General features: G+C 49.1%; 1 protein-coding gene across 1 annotated transcript in view; it reads left to right on the forward strand.

The window, feature by feature from the left end:
- Nucleotides 1-20519, forward strand: part of LOC105511806 (scavenger receptor cysteine-rich domain-containing protein SCART1-like) — a 40964-nt gene that overhangs the window by 17841 nt on the left and 2604 nt on the right. Inside the window, 9 exon segments of the mRNA XM_011941996.1 lie at nt 11066-11383; nt 12081-12377; nt 12886-12946; nt 13090-13478; nt 13838-14143; nt 14285-14712; nt 14714-14831; nt 14834-14990; nt 20174-20491. Of these exon segments, the coding sequence (XP_011797386.1) occupies nt 11066-11383; nt 12081-12377; nt 12886-12946; nt 13090-13478; nt 13838-14143; nt 14285-14712; nt 14714-14831; nt 14834-14990; nt 20174-20491 (2392 nt within the window).

Raw genomic sequence — 20519 nt, forward strand, 5'->3', positions numbered from 1 at the left:
TGTCTATGCTCTTGTTATCAGATTAAGGAAGTTCCCTCCTATTTCTAGTTTGCAAACACTTTATTATCAGAAACGGATCCTGAATTTTGTATTAAAAATTTTACATCTCTTAAGATGACAATATGATTGTTCTCCCTTAGCGTTTCAGGGTGGCAAATTACAGTGACTGATTTTCTAGCGTTAACTTTTTTCTAAATGCAACTTTGCAGTCCTGGAGAAAACTGGCCTTGGCGTCAGTGGTGTGCTTTGCACGCATTGCTGATCCTGTGGGTCCTGTGTCTGGATTCAGGACAGGCAAACATTGAGAGAATTCATCATCACTAGCTCAGCACTACAAGAAATGCTTAACGGAGTCCTACATCTAGAAGTGAAAGGACGTTAACCACTACGATAAAAACTCGCAAAAGAATAAAAATCACTAGGAAATCAGATACACAAATGAGAACGAGAAAGAAATAAAATCTTATCATTATAAAAACCCACCAAACTGCAAAGATGGACAATAAGAGAGGAAGAAAGGAAAAAAGGATATACAAAATGACAAGAAAACAATTAACAAAATCACTTGAGTAAGTTTACACCTATTGTTAACAAGCTTGAATGTAAACAGTTTAAATTCCCCAATTAAAAGATCTGGAATTGGTGAATGGATTAAGAAAACAAGACTCACCTATATGCTGACTATAAGAAACTCTTGGCACCTGTGAAGACACATGTGGATGAAAATTAAAGGGATGAAAAAATATATTACATTCAAATGAAAAACAAAAATGAACAGGAGAAGCTATATTTATGACAGATAAATCAGACTTTAAGACTAAAAAAATGAAAAGAGACAAGGTGATTAAATAATGGCAAAGGGCTCAACTCAGGAAGAGGATATAGCAGTTGTAAATATAGATGATCCCAACACCGGAGAACCCAGATATATAAAGCTAATATTGTTTGAGCTAACAGGAGAGATAGATCCCAATATAATAATTGCTTGGGACTTCAGGACCCCACTCTCAGCATTGGACAGATAACGTAGACAGAAATTCAATAAATAAACATTGGATTTAAATTGTACTATAGACCAAATGGACCTAACAAACATTTACAGAACATTTTATCCAACAGCTGCAGAACACACATTGTTCTCATCAGCACATAAAACATTCTCCAGGATAGGTCATATGTTGTGTCACAAAACAAGTCTCAACAGATTTTTAAAAATAAAAATCATGTCAAGTATCTTCTCAGACCACAGTGAAATAAAACTAGAAATCAACACCAAGAATAACTTTGGAAGTTATACGAACACCTAGAAATTAAACAACTTGTTCCTGAATGACCGTGGAGTCAATGAAGAAATTAAGAAGAAAATAAAAAATTTCTTGAAACAAATAAAAATAGAAACACAACATACTAAAACCTATGGAACACAGCAAAAGCTGTACTCAGAAGGAAGTTTATGGCAACATGCAGGGTCCAGCCCCACAGGGTCGGTGGGTTTTTCTCCCCGTGTGCGGAGATGAGAGATTGTAGAAATAAAGACAGAAGACAAAGAGATAAAAGAAAAGACAGCTGGGCCTGAGGGACCACTATCACCAAGATGCGGAGACCGGTAGGGGCCCTGAATGCCAGGCTGCATTGATATTTATTGGATGCAAGACAAAGGGCAGGGTAAGGAGTGTGAGCCGTCTCCAATGATAGCTAAGGTCACGTGGGTCATGTTTCCACTGGACAGGGGGCCCTTCCCTGCCTGGCAGCCGAGGCAGAGAGAAAGAGCAGAGAGAGACAGCTTACGCCATTATTTCTGCATATCAGTGACTTTTAGTACTTTCACTAATTTGCTACTGTTATCTAAAAGGCAGAGCCAGGTGTACAGGATGGAACATGAAGGTGGACTAGGAGCCTGACCACTGAAGCACAGCATCACAGGGAGACGGTTAGGCCTCCAGATAACTGCCTAACTGACTGATGTCAGATAACTGACTGATGTCAGGCCCTCCACAAGTGGTGGAGGAGTACAGTCTTCTCTAAACTCCCCCGGGGAAAGGGAGACTCCCTTTCCCGGTCTGCTAAGTAGCAGGTATTTTTCCTTGACACTGATGCTATCTCTAGACCATGGTCCGCTTGGCAACGGGCGTCTTCCCAGATGCTGGCATTACCGCTAGATCAAGGAGCCCTCTGGTGGCCCTGCCCGGGCATAACAGAAGGCTCATACTCTTATCTTTTGGTTACTTCTCACTTTGTCCCCTCAGCTCCTGTCTCTGTATGACCTGGTTTTTCCTAGGTTATGATTGTAGAGCAAGGATTATTATAATATTGGAGTAAAGAGCAATTGTTACAAACTAATGATTAATGATATTCATATATAATCATATCTATTGTCTATATCTAGTATAACTATTCTTATTTTATGTATTTTATTATACTGGAACAGCTTGTGCCCTCGATCTCTTGCCTCGGCACCTGGGTGGCTTGCTGATCACAGCAACAAACATCTACAACAAAAAAGATAAGTATTTCAAATAAATAATCTAACATTGAACTTCGAGGGACATAGGCAAGCAAGAGCAAAACAAACCCAAGATTAGGAGCAGGAAAGAAATAATGAAGATGACAGCAGAACTAAATGAAATAGAGACTAAAAAAGAATACAAAAGATCAACAAAACAAAGTCAGGCTTTTGAAAAGATTATCAAAATTAATACATCATTAGCTAGACTAAGAAAAATAAAGATGACTCCAAATAAAATTAGAAACAAAAAAGGAGACATTATAACTCATACCACAGAAATACAAAGAAACATCAGAGATCATTAAGAACAGCTATATGCCAACAAGTTTGAAAATCTAGAGAAAATGGATAAACTCCTGGACACATGTAACTTACCAACACTGGACCAAGAAGAAATACAAAACATGAACAGGCCATCAATGAGTAATGAGATTGCATCAGTAATAAAGAGTCCCCCAAAAAGGAAAAGATCAGGACTGCATGGCTTCACAGCTGAATTCTACCAATCTTTAAAAAGAAAAAATAGTAACTCTTCTCAAACTATTCCAGAAACTTGAAGGTGGGGGGTGGAGGGGGGAGTTTGTCCAAACTCATTCTATGAGGCCAGAATTACCCTGATACCAAAACTAGGCAAGGAGAGAAAAAGAGAAAACACAACCAAAAGAGAAAACTATAGGCCAATATCCCTGGTGAAAATAGGTGTAAAAATTCTCAACAAAATACTAACAAACCAAATCCAACAGCATATCAAAAAGATTATACAGCATGATTGAGTGGGATTTATTTCAGGAATGCAAGGATGGTTCAATATATGAAAATCAATAAATGTGGTACATCACAACAGCAGAATGGACAAAAGTCATATGATCATCTTAAGAGATGCAGAAAAAGCATTTAATCAAATCAACATCCCTTCATGATAAAAATTCTTAACAAATTAGGTATAGAAGGAATGTACCTCAATACAAAAAAAGGCCATATATGACAAACCCACAGCCAAAATCATACTGATTGGGGGAAAAGTAGAAAGCTTTTCCTTTAAGAACTGGAACAAGACAAGAATGTCTACTTTCAACACTCTTATTCAACCTAGTACTGAAGGTTCCAGCCAGAACAATTAGAGAAAAAAAATGAAAGGCATCCAAATTGGAAATGAGGAAGTCGAGTTGTCCCTGTTTGCAGATGACATGATTTTATATATAGAAAAATCTTAAGACTCCACCCAAAAATTTTCATACTGATAAATACATTTAGTAAAGTTGCAGCATACAAAATCAACACACAAATCAATAGCATTTCTATGCAACAGTAACACACTACCTAAAAAAGAAATTAAGAAAGCATCCCCATTCACAATGGCTACAAACCCCCACCGCCAGGAATAAATGTAACTGAGGAGGTTAAAGATCTCTACAATGAAAACTACAAAACCCTGATGTAAGAAATTGAACATGACACAAAAGAAAGAAAAGACATCCTATGTTCATGAATTGGAAGAATTAATATTGTCCAAATAACCATATTCTCCACACAATCTGTAGATTCAATGAAATTCCTATCAAAATATAAATTACATTCTTCACTGAAATAGAAAAAAGACTCCTAAAATTCCTATGAAACCACAAAGACCCTGAATAGCTAAACAGTCCTGACCAAAAAGAGCAAAATTGGAGGAATCACTACCTGACTTCAAAACATACTACAAAGCTATAGTAACCAAAACAGCATGGTATTGGTATGAAAACAGACACACAGGGCAATTGAACAAAATGCAGAACCCATAAACAAATCCACATAATTACAGCCCTAACTGACTTTTGACAAAGGTGCCAAGAACACATTTGGGGAAAGTATACCCTCTACAATAAATGGTGCTGGGAAAACTGGATATTCATATGCAGAAAATAAAACTAGGCCTCTATCTTTCACCATATAAAAATCAGCTCAAGATGGATTAAAGACTTAAATGTAAGATCCAAACTATATCCACAGCACAGGAAACAAATGACAAGGTGACAACCAACAGAACGGGAGAAAATATTTGCAAATTATACATCTGACCAGGAGTGAATAATTAGAATATATAAGGAATTCAAACAACTCAAGAGCAAAAGAAAATTAAGCTGATTAAAAAATGGGTGAAAGTTTCTGAATAGGCATTTCTCAGTAGAAAACATATAAAGAGCCAAAACATATGGAAAAAACCTCAACATCACTAATTACCAGAGAAATGCAAATTGAAACCACAATAAGATATAATCTCAACCAAGTTTGAAGGGCTTTTATCTAAAAGACAAACAGTAACAAATGCTGGTGAGAATGCAGAGAAATGGTAAAACTTACACACTGTTGGTGGGAATGTAAATCAGTACAGCCATTATGGAAAATAGTATGGGGTTTCCTCAAAAAAATAAACATAGAACGACCATATAATCCAGCAGTCCCACTACTGGGTATTTATTCAAAGGAAGGGAAATCAGTGTATTGAAAAGACATCTGTACCCCCATGTTCACTGCAGCACTATTCACAAAAGACAAGACATGGAATCAGCCTAAGTGTTCATTAATAGGTAACTATATAAAGGAAATGTAATATACATACACAATGGAATACTATTAAGCCATAAAAAAGAATGAAATAGGCCGGGCATGGTGGCTAATACCTGTAATCCCAGCACTTTGGGAGGCAAAGACGGGTGGATTGCTTGAGTCCTGGAATTTGAGACCAGCCTGGGCAACATGGTGAAACCCCATCTCTGCAAAAAATGCAAACAAATTAGCTGGGTGTGGTGGCATGCACCTGTGGTCCCAGCTACTAGGGATGCTGAGATGGGGGGATTGCTTGAGTCCAGGAGGCAGAGGTTGCAGTGAGCCAAGATCATGCCATTGCACTCCAACCTGGGCCACATAATAAGACCCTGGGAATGTCTCAAGAAAAAAAATAAAATAAAGAAACCCGTAATGTCAGCACTTTGGTAGACCAAGGCAGGTGGATCACCTGAGGTCAGGAGTTCAAGAATAGCCTGGCCAACATGGCAAAACCCCGTCTCTACTAAAAACACAAAAATTAGCTGGGTGTGGTACCATGTGCCTGTAATCTCAGCTACTCGGGAGGCTGAGGCAGAAGAATCGCTTAAACCTGGGAGGCGGAAGTTGCAGTGAGCCGAGACTGCGCCATTGCACTCTAGCCTGGGCAACAAAAGTGAAACTCCATCTCAAAAAAAAGCAAAAACAAAAACAAAAAAACTTGCCATTTGTAGCAGTGTGTGCATGTAGGACATTATATTAAGTGCAATAAATCAGGTAGAAAAAGTTCAATACTGCAATTCTGCTAGTTGTTACTCATATGTCAGGACTAAGAAATTGACTTCATATTAGAAGAGTAAAATTAGAGTTACTAGAGACTGGGAAGGGTTAGGGGAGAAGCAGATAGGGAGAAGTTGTTTAATAAATACAAAGTTACAGAGGAATAAGTTCCAGTGTTCTGTAGCTCTGTGGGGTGACTGTAATTCACAATAACTTGTGTATTTTCAAATAGCTAGAAGAGAGGATTTTGAATGTTCCCAACAGATGAATGATAAATGTTTGATGGGCTTGGTAATTACCCTGATTTGATCATTATGCATTGCATACATGTATCAAAATATCACTCTGTATCCCATAAATATGTACAATTCTTACATGTCAATTAAAAAATAAGGCACTTCCTACTTGCTTCCATTTCAGATGAGAAATTAGCTGTAATTCATATTACTATTTTTTATAGTCAATGCATCCTTTCTGTCTGGCTGTTTTTAGGATTTTTTTTCCTTTAGTTTCCAAAAATTTAATTATGTGTCTTGGTGTGAATGTCTTTGAATTCATCTTATTTGGGATTTCTCAGCTTCTTGAATCTGTCGTTTTGTGCCTTTCACCACATTTGGAGAATTTTCAGTAATTGTTACTTTAAGTACATTTTCAGCCCCACACTCTCTCTTAACTTTCCTGGATTTCCCATGATACAAAGATTAAGTCTTGTTATTATTGTTCCACAGATCCCTGAGGCTCTATAAATTTTTCTATTTTCTCTCTGTTGTTTGCATTGAGTAAATTCTATTGATGTATCTTCAAGTTCACTGGTGCCATCCTCTGTCATTTCCATTCTACTAGTCCGTTCAATGAGTTTTTAACATTTCGGTTATTATATTTTCAGTTCTATAATATTCATTTATTTTAAAAACAACTTGATTGTGGTTCATATATCATAAATGCACTCTCTTAAAGTGTGTGGTACAGAGAATTTTAGTATATTCAGGATTATGCAACCATCACCACTAGCTAATTTCAGAACATTTTTATCACCTTATAAAGACATCCTGTAGCTGGCTGCGGTGGCTCACACCTGTAATCTCAGCACTTTGGGAGGCCAAGGTGGGAGGGTCAGGTGAGGCCAGGAGTTTGAGACCAGCCTGGGTACATAGCAAGACTTTCCATCTCTACCAAAAATTTTAAAAATCAGCCAGACATGGTGGCATGCACCTGTAGTCCCAGCTACTCAGGAGGCTAACGTAGGAAGATCACTTGAGACCAGGAAGTTGAGGCTGCAGTGAGCTATGATCATGCCACTGCACTGCAGCCTGGACGAGAAAGTGAGACTGTGTCTCTCAATAAATAAATACGTAAGTAAATAAAAATAAAAAATAAAAACACTATTCTATTTTCAGTCCTTTTCTCTTTTGTCCTCCTCTGGCCCCTGGAAACCACTAATCTAATTTGCATGTCTATTGATTTGCTTATTCTGGAAGTCTCATATGAATGGAATCGTACCCAGTATGTGGTCTTTTAAGTCTGGCTTCTCTCACTGAGTGTGTTTTCAAGGTTGATGCACATCTAGCCTGTGTGGGTGCCTCGTTCCCTTTCTACAGCTCAGTGATGTTCTGTAATGTGGACATACTGCATTTTCTTTATCCATTTATCAGTTGATGCACACGTGAGTGGTTTTCATCTTTATTATGAATAATGCTGCATGAACATTCATGTAGAGATTTTTGTGTGGGCATAAGTTTACATTCCTCTTAGATATGTACCCCAGAGTGGAACTGCCCTTCCTGGGCTCAAGTGGTATCTTCCTGGAATATCTCTATTTAACTGTGAACAAACTCCAAACATTCTCAAAGCAGTTGCACCATTTTCCACTCTACCAGTAAAATCTGAGAGTTCCCATTTCTCCACATCCTTACCACTGTTTCATTTTTTTTTTTAAGACAGATTCTTGCTCTGTCACCCAGGCTAGAGTGCAGTGGTGCAATCTCAGCTCACTGTAACCTCTGCCTCCTGGGTTCAGGCGATTCTCCTGTCTCAGCCTCTCGAGTAGCTGGGACTACAGGTGCATGTCACCATACCTGGCTAAGTTTTGTATTTTTAGTAGTGACAGGGTTTCACCATGTTGGCCAGGGTGGTCTCAAACTCCTGACCTCAGGTGATCCACTCAGCCTCCCAAAATGCTGGGATTACAGGTGTGAGCCACCGCGCCTAGACTGTTTCATTTTTATAACTTCTATTTCTTTGCTGAGATTTCTATTTTTCCTTTTATTTCAAGGGGATTTGCAATTTGTTGTGGCAACAGTTTTATGATGCCTGTTTTAAATTCCTTGTCAGATGATTCTGACACCTGAGTCTTCCTGGTGCTGGCCTCAGTTGATTGTCTCTTATTGAAATGGTCGTGTCCCTGGGTCTTCATATGATGAGTGATTCTTAACTGTATCTTCTCTCAAGAGTTTTGGTTCCAATGACAGTTCAGTTCTCAGAGTTCTTGCAAAGTTCTTCCGTGTCATTCTTCTGGTGCTGCTGGGACTCCCACTCAAACCCTCACCCTACCCCTACCCCTAATTCTACTAGTGCCATCTGCCAGCACGGAGGACGCCTCCCTGGCTGTCTGGCATCACTGCCTTCTGTGGCGGTGGCACGGCTGAAGCCGACGTGCCCGGGTGGAGGGTGGAGACACAGGGCTTCACTGATGCTGTGCTGTGGGCAGGTTGGACCACCTGCCTGACGGTTGCATCTAGTCCCATCAGCAGCTATGAGTCTGGGAGGAAACCCACAGCCTGCACCCTCCCCATGTCTGGTGATGCTCAGGCCAGCAAGGCATTGGCTGCTCTGCTCACGGCCGAGAGGCAGAGCTGCTGATTCGCTCTGGAAAGGCTATGGCTGTCCCCATTGGCCCCAGGACGTCCTTGGCAGCTCCCACCTCTCTGTATGTGACTCTGGGCTGTGACCTCCACCGTTGCCCCAGCTAAGCAGCGAGGGCTTGCTGAAGCCCAGGGGGCTGTGGGACCATGTATACAGCTCTCTGGATCCTGGGACTCTGGCCCCTTCTTCTCAATCTCTGGGCAGTCCCCACTGGTAAGTTTCTCCTTCCTTCATCCATGGAACTTTCTGGAGGAAGCAGCTCTGTCGATGCCCAGGCCCCAGGACGTGAGGGTCCCTGCAGTGACCTTCCGTCTGTCTGGGTCTCACTCAGCCCAGAGTGCGTCGGACATGCTGGGGCAGGAGGGAGGTGGCTCCACATGGCTGGATCCCTGTGACCTCAGGACCCCCAGCTCCTAACCCCACTGCTCGGAACCCAGGGCACAGGGCTGGGTCAGGCCCTGGACAAAATGAGGGACACGGCCCAGTGTCTGGTCCCAATGACCCCGATCAACAGAGTCCTGAGGGGTCCTGCGGGGGCTGCTCCATCCATGTCCCCTGGAGCAGGGCTGAGGTCCTGGGAAGGAGGTGGGTTGGCTGCATCTGGCAGTGAGGTTGAGCGTGGGGTCCCAAGGAGATGCTGCACCCAGGTGGGGACACTGGGGCGTGGGGCCATGTGGAAGGACTGCTGGGTCAGGGCAGGCAGCTGTAGAGAGGGGGCTCCAGCCAGAAGGAAGAGCAGGAGAGGCTGGAGGTGAGAGGGAGCCCTGGGGACCTGCATACATGGGCACGGAGCCATGACACGAGTGTGGGGCTGGCTGGGAGGCACGGGAGGGTGCCCTCGAGGCTGAGGAGCACTTCACTGGCAGGGCTGGTCCCGGTGCCCAGCAGGGCAGTGACCTGGTGCTGATGGAGCTGCACCCCCAGTGGTGGGGTGGGAGTCTGTCAGCAGCTGCAGAGAGGGCGGAGGGGGTTGGGATTTGAAGGAAAGGCAGCAGTGTGGCCACAGATGGATGGAATCCTGGGGTTGAATGGATTTGCTTTTGTGTTAAGGATCGCGAGCACAAGGGCTGGAATTCTCTACTACAACAAGAAATAGTTTTAGAAAATACAAAAAGCCATTCATAGCGGGCATAGTGGCTCATGCCTGTAATCCAAGCACTTTGGGAGGCCAAGGCAGGCAGTTTACCTGAGGTCAGGAGTTTGAGATCAGCCTGGCCAACATGGTGAAACCCCATCTCTGCTAAAAATACAAAAATTAGCCAGTCGTGGTGGCATGCGCCTGTAATCCCTGCTACATGGGAGGCTGAGGCACGAGAATTGCTTGAACCCTGGAGGTGGAGGTTGTGGTGAGCTGAGATCGTGCCATTGCACTCCAGCCTGGGTGACAGGGCGAGATTCTGTCTCTAAGTAAATCAATCAATCAGTCAATCGCAGACACGAGCACACATCCATGTCCTGAGGAGAACCAGGTGGGAGGGTGATGAGGAGGCTGGAGGGTGTGGAGGGGTGGAGGAAGACAGAGGGAGGGGATTCAAGGCTCCCCACGAGGTGGGAGGGAAAGGTCTTCATCTTGGACCGGGCAGGGTCCCCCCTCTGCTCCTGACTGCCATCTGGGAGGCTCTCTTCTGGGTGTGGAGAGTCCCCCAGGGGCCCTGGAGGCTGCTCTGGGACCACACAGCACCACCCACATGGAGTTCCTCCTAGTGGGGCTTCCTCTCGGGGTGGCTGCGTTGATGTGGGGGTGCAGAGGCCTGGAGAGGAGGGTTGGGGTGCCTCCGTGGGGGTGTGGGAGAGAAGGTGCTGGGGCATCTGAGATGCTCGGAAACCATGGAGACCGAGATCCTGGCTGGAAGGCTGGTATGGGTGGGTAGTGGGGCTGGGTTTGGTGTAGTGGGAGGGCAGGCAGGGGTTGTTCTCCTGGACGCTCAGGGTTGCAGAGGACAGGAGCGAGGGGTGAGTGGAGCACTCCAAGGGGTGTGGACAGTCACGTGGGTGGGGCAGAGGTGACAGTGGTGGGCTGGAGACCACAGGGCCTCCAGTGGAAGCCGGGGAATGATGCTTGGGAGGCAGAGAGTGGGTGGGGGACCCGTCTCGCTGCAGACCCAGGAGGACAGGGGACTTCCTTGCCTGGGGGGTGGGGTCCTCCATGATGTTGGGGCTTCAGAGGGCCGGGGAGGGGAGCAGCCCCCGGGGAGACACATGGGGTGAGAGTTTCTATGTGAGCCGCGCCCATCACCTCTCTGGGACTGCTTCATGGGATGAGAGGAACCCGACTTGCTGCCGAGGCCTCGCAGGCCGTTCCCTGCTGCCGCCAGAGCTGCCATTGCTGCCGTCTTCCTCCTGAGCCTCTGGTTGGTTCTGGTCCCTCTAACTGGACCTGTCTGTCTGAAGGTGGACCAGGTGCTCTGAGACTGGCGTACAGACACAGCACGTGCGACGGAGTGGTGCTGGTCCGACACCACGGGACATGGGGATACGTGTGCAACCAGGAGTGGACGCTGGCAGAGGCCTCTGTGGTGTGCAGGCAGCTGGGCTGCGGTCCCGCCGTGGGCGCCCCCAAGTATGTCCCGCTGCCTGGAGAGGTGGCCCAGCCCTGGCTCCACAACGTGTCCTGCCGGGGCAACGAGTCCTCCCTCTGGGAGTGCAGCCTTGGCTCATGGAGCCAGAGCCCGTGCCCCCACACATGGGTGGTGGTCGCGCTGTGCTCCAGTAAGTAGGGAGGAGTGAAGGGGGCGGGGGAGGAGGACTGGGAGGACAGGGAGGGTCTCCGAGGTGGGCGGGGAGGCCGGGGGTCTGGAGCTGTCTCTGGGAGGGGCTCCCCGCTGGGCACCGGAACCATCCTGACTGTAAGATTCAGCTGTGGAAAAACCACTGCCAGGGAGAGTCAGAGAGTGGACGAAGGAAGCAGAGTGCGGCCCAGGCATGGGGAGGTAGCAGCCGAGAGGGGGCGGTTTGGGCGTGGAGAGGCAGCAGCCCAGCAGGGCGGGGTCTGTGGACGCCTGAGGCCCACACAGGTACCACACAGGTAGCTGATGGTAGAAAGGTACATGCTTTCCCTTTGAGGTCTGGCCTGAGGGTCCTCAGCTGTCCCTCAGACTTTGTGTGGCTGTAAGGACCCCTCATAGCGCCCTGCCTCTGAAGCGGAACCACCTGGCCAGGACCTCCTATCTGGGGGCCCAGTGTGAAGGGACCCTGTGGGGACCCTTGTTTCAGGAAAGCGGCAGCAGAGCATGAAGCTGGGCACAGGGGGCCTCTCTGAGCCCCGGGCCCTGTGTGACTGCCCGGTCACCTGCCCCTGAAGCTGGCCCTCTGCAGCCCAGCACTGTCCTCCCTGAAAAAGGAGCTGCCAAGTGACCGTGTGGGCAGCTGGGTCCATACCTTACGAAGACGGGCCTGTGCTCCACAGACGGCACATTCTGGGAACTCCGGCTGGTGAAGGGCCGCAGTCCTTGCGCGGGACTCCCCGAGATCAGAAACGTGAATGGGGTGGACCCCCTGTGTGGCCTGCATGTGGAGGAGGCCATGGTGTTCTGCCGGGAGCTGGGGTGCGGCCCTGTGCTCCAGGCCCCCCGCCGGGATGTGGGCGTCGTCAGGAAGTACCTGGCCTGCAGGGGCACGGAGCCCACCATCCGCAACTGCAGACTGGACAACAACTTCCGCAGCGGCTGCGACCTGCGGCTGGATGCAGAGGTGGTCTGCTCAGGTGAGGCTGCCACCCGATGTGCCCAGTGACCCTTGGGATGATGCTGGGCCTGGACCTGGGGAGAGCAGAGAGAAGGGGGTGGGCGTTCCCACGGATGGGGCCCCTGTCCCGCATGAGACATTGGGCGCAGACCTGGTGCATGTGCACGCTGGAGGGAAGGGGACTCAGCTCTCACGCTGGTTCTCAGCAGAGCGGAGCTGAGTTTCTGGTGGCCCCACAGAGGTGCCCTGGCTCAGAACCCACAGGCCATCTAAGGGTGCTGGCTGCTGGCGTAAGTCGGAGCTGCCTCAGCTGTGATCTCTGCATGTCTAAGAAGGATTGGGATTGGGTAGAGGTCACGTGCTCCCAGCACTGCCTCAAGTGTGTGTGAGCTGCACTGACCTCACAGCTCCTGGCCTTGTATGAGGAGCAGCTGAAACGAGGTGGATAGTCTGCTTGCTGCAGTACCCCAGAGAGGGTGGTGCTCAGTGGACCAAGGGGTGTTCTGACCTCGCCTCTGGGATTGCAGAGTGTTGCTGTCATGGCCCCGGACAGGCAGAGGCTGTGAAATACGTGGGCACCTGTAGCAGGTGACCCTGACCCTGACCTTGGCGATGCGGCCAAAGACGCCTGCTCTTCTCTGGGTGCAGGGTGGAAGGGCCTCTGGCCGCAAGTGCCTGCCTGTGCTTGGCAGACCCTCTGCCTAGATGCAGATGATGGCTCCTGGCTGAAGCCTTCTGAAGTCTAAGGCTCAGGGCCAGGCAGTTGACCTGAGAACACCTATCTCCTGCCTGAGAGGATGTCTGCCCCCAGGACACACAGAGGCCCAGCTGGTGGGCGGTGAGCACCCCTGCACCGGGCGCCTGGAGGTGAGGCGGGGCCTGACCTGGGGCACCATCTGTGACACAGACCTGGACCTGGCCACGGCCCACGTGGTGTGCCGGGAGCTGCAGTGTGGGGTGGCAGTGTCCACGCCCAAGGGTTCCCGCTTCGGCCGGGGCTCGGGGCCGGTGTGGACGGAGACCTTCCGCTGTGCAGGCAACGAGTCGCTGCTGTTCCACTGCCGGCGGGGAAATGGGAGCCAGTGTGGGCCCGGCCATGACGCAGGGCTCAGGTGCTCAGGTGAGGTCCTGTGTGTGGGCTCTGAAGGCTCATCCCTGCCTTGTTCTCTGCCAAATCCCTTCATGCCCTAAAAGTGCCTCTGGCTGGTAGGTGTGGGTGCTTTTGATATTTGCTTCTGTTGGTTGAAAAAAGCAGGGAAGAGACTGGGTGTAGAGTGATGTGCCCCAAGGCTGCAGCTAAGATCAGATTCTTCTGGAGAGCTGTGTGAGCTGCATGCTGAGGCAGAGGACAGAGGAGCTGGTGAGAGCAAGGCTGGGCTCTGTGCCCACCCCACTGGGTGTAAAGGAAGGAAATGACCACAGCCAGCCATGTGCTGGGTCTGCCGTCTGCGAACCACGCTGACTCTTCCTCTCCCCTAGAATTCAGGCTGGTCAATGGCAGCAGCAGCTGTGAGGGCCGCGTGGAGCTCCAGGTGCAGGGGTCCTGGGCGCCCCTCTGTGCCACCCACTGGGACATAGCAGATGCCACCGTCCTCTGCCACCAGCTCAACTGCGGCAACGCGGTGGCTGCACCTCGAGGAGGCCATTTTGGGGACGGGGACGCTGCCATCTGGCCTGATGCGTTTCACTGTGAGGGGACAGAACCCTACTTGTGGAATTGCCCAGTAAGCACTCTGGGGGCCCCGGTCTGTGCCCCGGGAAACTCAGCCTCCGCGGTCTGCTCAGGTGGGTGCAGCCAGGGCTGTGGAGGAGGAGGGTGAGTGAGAGGCATGGACAGAGGGTGCGGAGAGGGAGGGGCCCTGCTGTGGGGTGGTTCCGGGCCCCTCCCGCTGACACCCTGGGTCCCCTGTGCGTCCCCATCCCCAGGTCTGCCCCACGCCCTGCGGCTGAGGGAAGGACAGAGCCGCTGTGATGGCCGCGTGGAGGTCTCCCTGGAGGGCGTGTGGGGCCGCGTCCTGGACGATGCCTGGGACCTGCGCGGCGCGGACGTGGTGTGCCGGCAGCTCGGGTGCGGAGCGGCCAAACAAGCCTATGACGCACCTGCCCCCAGCCGCGGATCCATCCAGGTGTCTCTGAGCCGCGCGCGCTGTCTGGGCACCGAGACCCGCCTGACTCAGTGCAACGTGTCCGCGACCCTGCAGGAGCCCGCGGGAACCTCGCGGGACGCCGGCGTGGTGTGCTCTGGTGAGGGCGGAACCGCATCCCCCGTGGCCCGTCGCCGCGGGGTCCTGGGCGCCCTGACTCTGTCTCTCCACAGGGAGCCTCGGGGTGCGGCTGGCCGCGGGGCCGGGGCGCTGTGCGGGGCGCGTGGAGGTGCTGCACGGGGGCGCGTGGGGCACCGTGTGTGACGACGCCTGGGACCTGCAGGACGCGCACGTGGTCTGCAGGCAGCTGGGCTGTGGCCGCGCCCTGAGCGCCCTGGGGGCCGCACACTTCGGATCCGGGGCAGGGCGCATCTGGCTGGACGAGCTGGGCTGCCAGGGCCACGAGTCTGCGCTGTGGCAGTGCCCGTCGGCCGGCTGGGGCCAGCACGACTGCAGGCACAAGGAGGACGCCGGCGTCTTCTGCTCAGGTGAGCCGCGGTTGGGTATCAAATGATCATGCTGTTTTATTACATAGAATCGTGCGTACTTGCTTTCCAGAATTACATTAAAATCTCAGGAGCTGTTGTCTTCCTTGAATGCAGAACTTCCACAATGTGTTGGGTGAGGTTCCTCTTGGTATAGTAAATGGCACCGGGCAAAGCGCTTTGGTTTCCTGCACCTGGAGCTCATCAGCTTCCTGGAGCAGCCCGTCTGGGCTCATTTTCCACCACACCAGCTCAAGTGAGCTTGAAGTTTCCATCCGGAATTCACGTATATATATATATATATTTATTTTGAGATGGTCTCACTGTGTTGCCCAGGCTGGAGTGCAGTGGCCCAATCACATGTCACTGCAGTCTTGACCTCCTGTAGTCCAGCGATCCCTCAGCCTCAGCCTCCCAAGCTGCTGGGACTACAGAAGTGAGCACTGCCACTGGCTTCAGATTCTTAATTTTGATCCATATTTTGGGGTACTGGAGAACTTTTTGCAGACTTTTTATTTATTTATATATTTATTTATTTATTTATTTTTACAAAGTCTTGCCCAGGCTAGAGTGCAATGATGCAGTCTTGACTCAGTGCAACCTCTGCTTCCCAGGCTCAAACGATCCTCCTGCCTCAGCCTCCAAAGTAGCTGGGACTACAGGCATGTGCCACCATGTCTGGCTAATGTTTGTTTTTGTAGAGATGGAGTTTCACCATGTTGCCCAGGCTGGCCTCAAACTCCTAGACTCAAGCAATCTGTAGGGTCCAGCCCCACAGGGTCGGTGGGTTTTTCTTCCCGTGTACAGAGATAAGAGATTGTAGAAACAAAGATACAAGACAAAGAGATAAGAGAAAGGACAGCTGGGCCCAGGGGACCACTACCACCAAGACGCGGAGACCAGTAGTGGCCCCGAATGCCTGGCTGCGCTGTTATTTATTGGATACAAGGCAAAAGGGGCAGGGTAAAGAGTGTGAGCCGTCTCCAATGATTGACAAGGTCATGTGAGTCACATGTCCACCGGACGGGGGCCCTTCCCTTTTAGGTAGCTGAGGCAGAGAGAGAGGACAGCTTACGTCATTGTTTCTTCTATGCTCTTTTCAGAAATATCAAAGACTTTAATACTTTCACTAATTTTACTACTGCTATCGAAAAGCCAGAGCCAGGTATACAGGATGGAACATGAAGGCGGACCAGGAGCGTGAGCGCTGAAGCACAGCATCCCAGGTTGATCGTTAGGCCTCCCGATAACTGTGGGTGGGCCTGGCTGATGTCTCTAAACTGCCCCGCGACTCCCTTTCCTTGTCAGCTAAGTAGTGGGTGTTTTTCCTTGGCACCAACGTACCGCTAGACCCCAGTCCACTTGGCAACGGGCGTCTTCCCAGACGCTGGCGTTACCGCTAGACCAAGGAGCCCTCTGGTGGTCCTGCCCGGGCATAACAGAAGGCTCACGTTTGTCTTCTGGTCACTTCTCACTATGTCCCCTCAGCTCCTATCTCTGTATGGCCTGGTTTTTCCTAGGTTATGATTGTAGAGCGAGGATTATTATAATATTGGAATAAAGAGTAACTGCTACCAACTAACGATTAATGATATTCATACATAATCATATCTATGATCTGGATCTAGTATAACGCTTGTTATTTTATATATTTTATGACACTGGCACAGCTCGTGCCCTCGGTCTGTTGCCTCAGGGCCTCGGTGGCTTGCCGCCCACAGCGGTCCACCTGCTTCAGCCTCCCAAAGTGTTGGGATTACAGGTGTGAGCCACCGTACCTGGCCATTTTGCAGACTATTTTTGAGGTGGTGGATGAGATTTATTATTATTATTATTATTATTCACACATACCCGAGAGTCCTTGTGGTCTCATCTTGTTCAGGTGTGGTCATTCTTGGGTGATGGAATTTTGTCATTTTGGGGGATGGGTTCTCCAGAGAAGCCTGTGAGTGAGCGGGTCATGGGCTCCCCACCTGACCTGCAGTCTTTCCAGGCAATCCCGGGGGAGACGCCGGATGCCGGCAGAGACTCTGGCAGCTCATCCAAGTGTGGGCTCTTCTCATTGATTTTGGTTCATATTGTACTTTAGAAACGTTTTCTTCAGCGGTATCTTGGATTATTACATTTATTTCAATGATTGCGTTCTTTGTATGCAATGCTGGAGTCTCGTGAGTTTGGGTCTTCTCTATGTTTCTGAAATTAATTTTGTTGTGGCTCCTTCCCCAGGCATTCTTGGGGCATTTCTCCAGGTGGCACACCACAATCTGCGTTTCTGTCGGTTCTGCTCTTCGGTCCTCTGGCGTATTATTTTGCCCTCCTCACCTCGTCTGTCACCTCATTTTTGTGTCTTTATTCTCAGCAGCTTGTTTTCTCCTAATGACATTATGCTCCGCTCTCATAAAAGGTCCATCTTTTTCTGGCATCTCAGTGAGAATGGCAGGTCATTTTCTAGAACATTCTGCTGGTTTCCGTGGAAAGCGGCTGATGTTAGCCCTTCCTCTGCATCTTCCATGTGGTCGTTGGTCTCTGGTTTGCAGCATTTTCCTCTGGTGGCTGCTTTATCTGTTTGTCTGTGAAGCTTCATCCTGGGGACCCCACCTGAGCTGGCATCTGCAGGCATCTGGCCATCAGACCGTCTGCTGGAGCCAGCACGTTGGGCACGGCCAGTTCAATTCCCGGGGCTGCCTCTTTTTCACCTGGGTCTCAGCTATGCTTCGGTCACTTCTGGCCCCTCCAGGCTCCTCAGGGTCCCTGCCTGACAGGGCTGTATCCCCAGGGTGGGGTGGGGCGCTCACGGCTCCCGCTGTCCCACTTGTGGGCAGGTGGACAGGCAGGCCACGGAGCCCTGCTCAGCTCTGGGCTGCCCCCACGGCCTGTGTCTCCTGCCTGTGCTGCTGCTTTGCCCAAGGTCCTGTCCATATGTCCAGGGTACAAACTTCAATTGTTTTGGGAAAGCAGATGGGACTTTTCATATCTGAGGGACAGAAGCCATTTTAAAGAATTAGAACAGTAATTTCTAGACATAGGTAGAGAGTATCTCTTGATAGACTTTACAAAAATACTATATTGCTAATATTTTTGAGAGAATGAAATATAAAGTATGTTACATGGTGTTACAATTTGAGTCCAAAAAATTGGAAAGAAAAAACCATCTGTAATTGCAACAGCCGGAGATAAAACCACCGTGAATATGTAACGTGCGTGAAATTGATGCTGAGTAACCAGCCCCACCACAGGCAGCAGGGATGTGTGTGGCTCCGGCTTCTGTGGTCACTGCCTTTGGCTGTGCTCAGCCTGGTGGTTCTCTGTCCCAGCCAGGCTCCCTCAGTGCCTTTGGTCACTTGATGGTTAGGTGGAGCCCTGCTTCTGGGCCCCGGCTGAAGGCAGGAGTGGTGGAGGCTCTGTTTCTGTCATGATCCAGCCCTGGTTCTAAAAATGATAGCAGTGTCAGCCTAGAAACAGGCACAGAGCCTCAGACCCTTTCCTTGGCCCAAGTCCTGAGGCAGCCCGGACTCAAGGACTGGGGCACCGACTCAGTGAGAGGGTGTGGAACCAGGCAGGGGGTACTTGTGGACACTTTTGTATTCTATTACCATGAATTTCTTTCCAGTATTTTTTCTAAGCTTATTTTAATTAGATATGATCCTTTCAGATGCAATTTATACCCAATGTTCTCCAATTATCCTGGTACAGGTATTTTTAAAATGTTACTACAGTGCTTCATGGCATAGCTTTAAAGAATTGTCTAACATGCCATTAGGTGACCATATCAGTCTGTTGGACTCTACACTGCTCCAAGGGTAACACTGAACATATTTGGGCACTGATCAGTCAGGACCAAAGCTATCTCTGAACATGGGGCTGAGGCACACACACACACACACACACACACACACACACACACACACACACAGTTAAATAATTACTACAGTCAAGCCAATGAATGTTCCACCATCTTGCAAAGTTACACTTGGTTTTGTGGTAAGAGCACCTAAAACCTACTTTCCTAGTGAATTTCCAGTGTACAATCCAATATTGTTAACTACGTTCCTCCTGCTGTATGTTGGGTTTTTCTAGATTTATTCATCCTGTACAGTTGTGTGCCCTTTGGCCTCCTGCTCCCCGTTCCCCCTCCAGCTGCCCCTGATAACCGCATTCTATTGTTTTTATGTAGTTGACTTTTTTTTTTTTTGCTCCCATATGTAAGTGGGATCATGCAGAATTTGTCTTTTCATTCCTGGTTTATTTCATTTAACATAATGTCCTCCAGGTTCATCCGTGTTGTCACGGATCACAGAATTTCCTTCTTATTTGAAGCTGAACAGTATTCCATAGCATCTGTGTACCACATTTCTGTTTTTTTTTAATAAATAAATATTTCTTTTAATAAATAAATCGTACATCTGTATGGGGTACATAGTGATGTTTCAATCCGTGTAATGTGTAGTGGTAAGATCAGGGTAATTAGCAAACAATCATCTCAGACATGTTTCATTTCTTCGTGTTGGGAACATTCAATATCCTCCGTCCAGCGATTTGAAACCAAATAATAGACTGTTAATTACGGTCACCCTTCGGTGCCATAGAACGCTAGATTTATTCCTCTTATCCAGCTGTAACTTTGTATCTTTACAGATCTCCTCCTGTCCCTCCGTTCCCCAACCCTTCCCAACCTCTAGTATCCTCTGTTCTGCTTTTTACTTCTAGGAGATCAACTTTTTTAAAGCTTCCATTTGTGAGTGAGAACATGGGGTGTTTAACTTCTGTTCCTAGCTTGTTTCACTTAACACAGTGTCCTCCAGTTCAATCCGTATTGCTGCAAATGATGGGATTTTCTTGTTTTTTTTTTTTTTAAATGGCTGAGTAACTGCCGTGTTTTCTGTATCCATGTATCTGTTGTTGGACATTTACACTGATTCCACGTCTTGGCTATTGTCAGTAGTGCTGCGGTGAACCTGGGCGTGCAGATGTCTCTGCTGTGCTGATTTCATTTCCTCTGGGTCTATACCCAGCAGTGGGATTGCTGGATTGTGTTGTAGCTCTGCTTTAAATTTTCCAAAGAAGCTCCACACTGTTTCTATAACTGATCTCAGCGCTGGGACCCCCTGAGTCTAGCCCCCTCCTTCTGAGACTGCCCGTGGTGTCCAGGCAGGGCACTCCTTGGCCTGACTGTGCTTGCCTTGCAGAGTCGGTGGCTCTGAGGCTGCGAGGTGGGACCTGCTGCTGTGCTGGGTGGCTGGACGTGTTCTACAATGGGACCTGGGGCGCCGTGTGCAGCAATGCCCTGAAGGACCTCTCCTTGTCCATCATCTGCAAGCAGCTGGGGTGTGGGGAGTGGGGCTGGCTGGAGAACAGGCCCTTCCCCTCTGCCGGCACCGGGACCGCCTGGGTGGACAACATCGAGTGCCGTAGGCTGCGCAACTCCACTCTGTGGCAATGCCCTTCCCATCCGTGGCACCCGCATTCCTGTGACCTTCGAGAGCAGGTCTGGATTACCTGTGCAGGTGGGCATTAGAGGTCTCTGGGGGTGCC

The sequence above is a fragment of the Colobus angolensis genome, unplaced genomic scaffold, assembly GCF_000951035.1.
Source record: "Colobus angolensis palliatus isolate OR3802 unplaced genomic scaffold, Cang.pa_1.0 Scaffold204, whole genome shotgun sequence".
NCBI lineage: Eukaryota > Metazoa > Chordata > Mammalia > Primates > Cercopithecidae > Colobus > Colobus angolensis.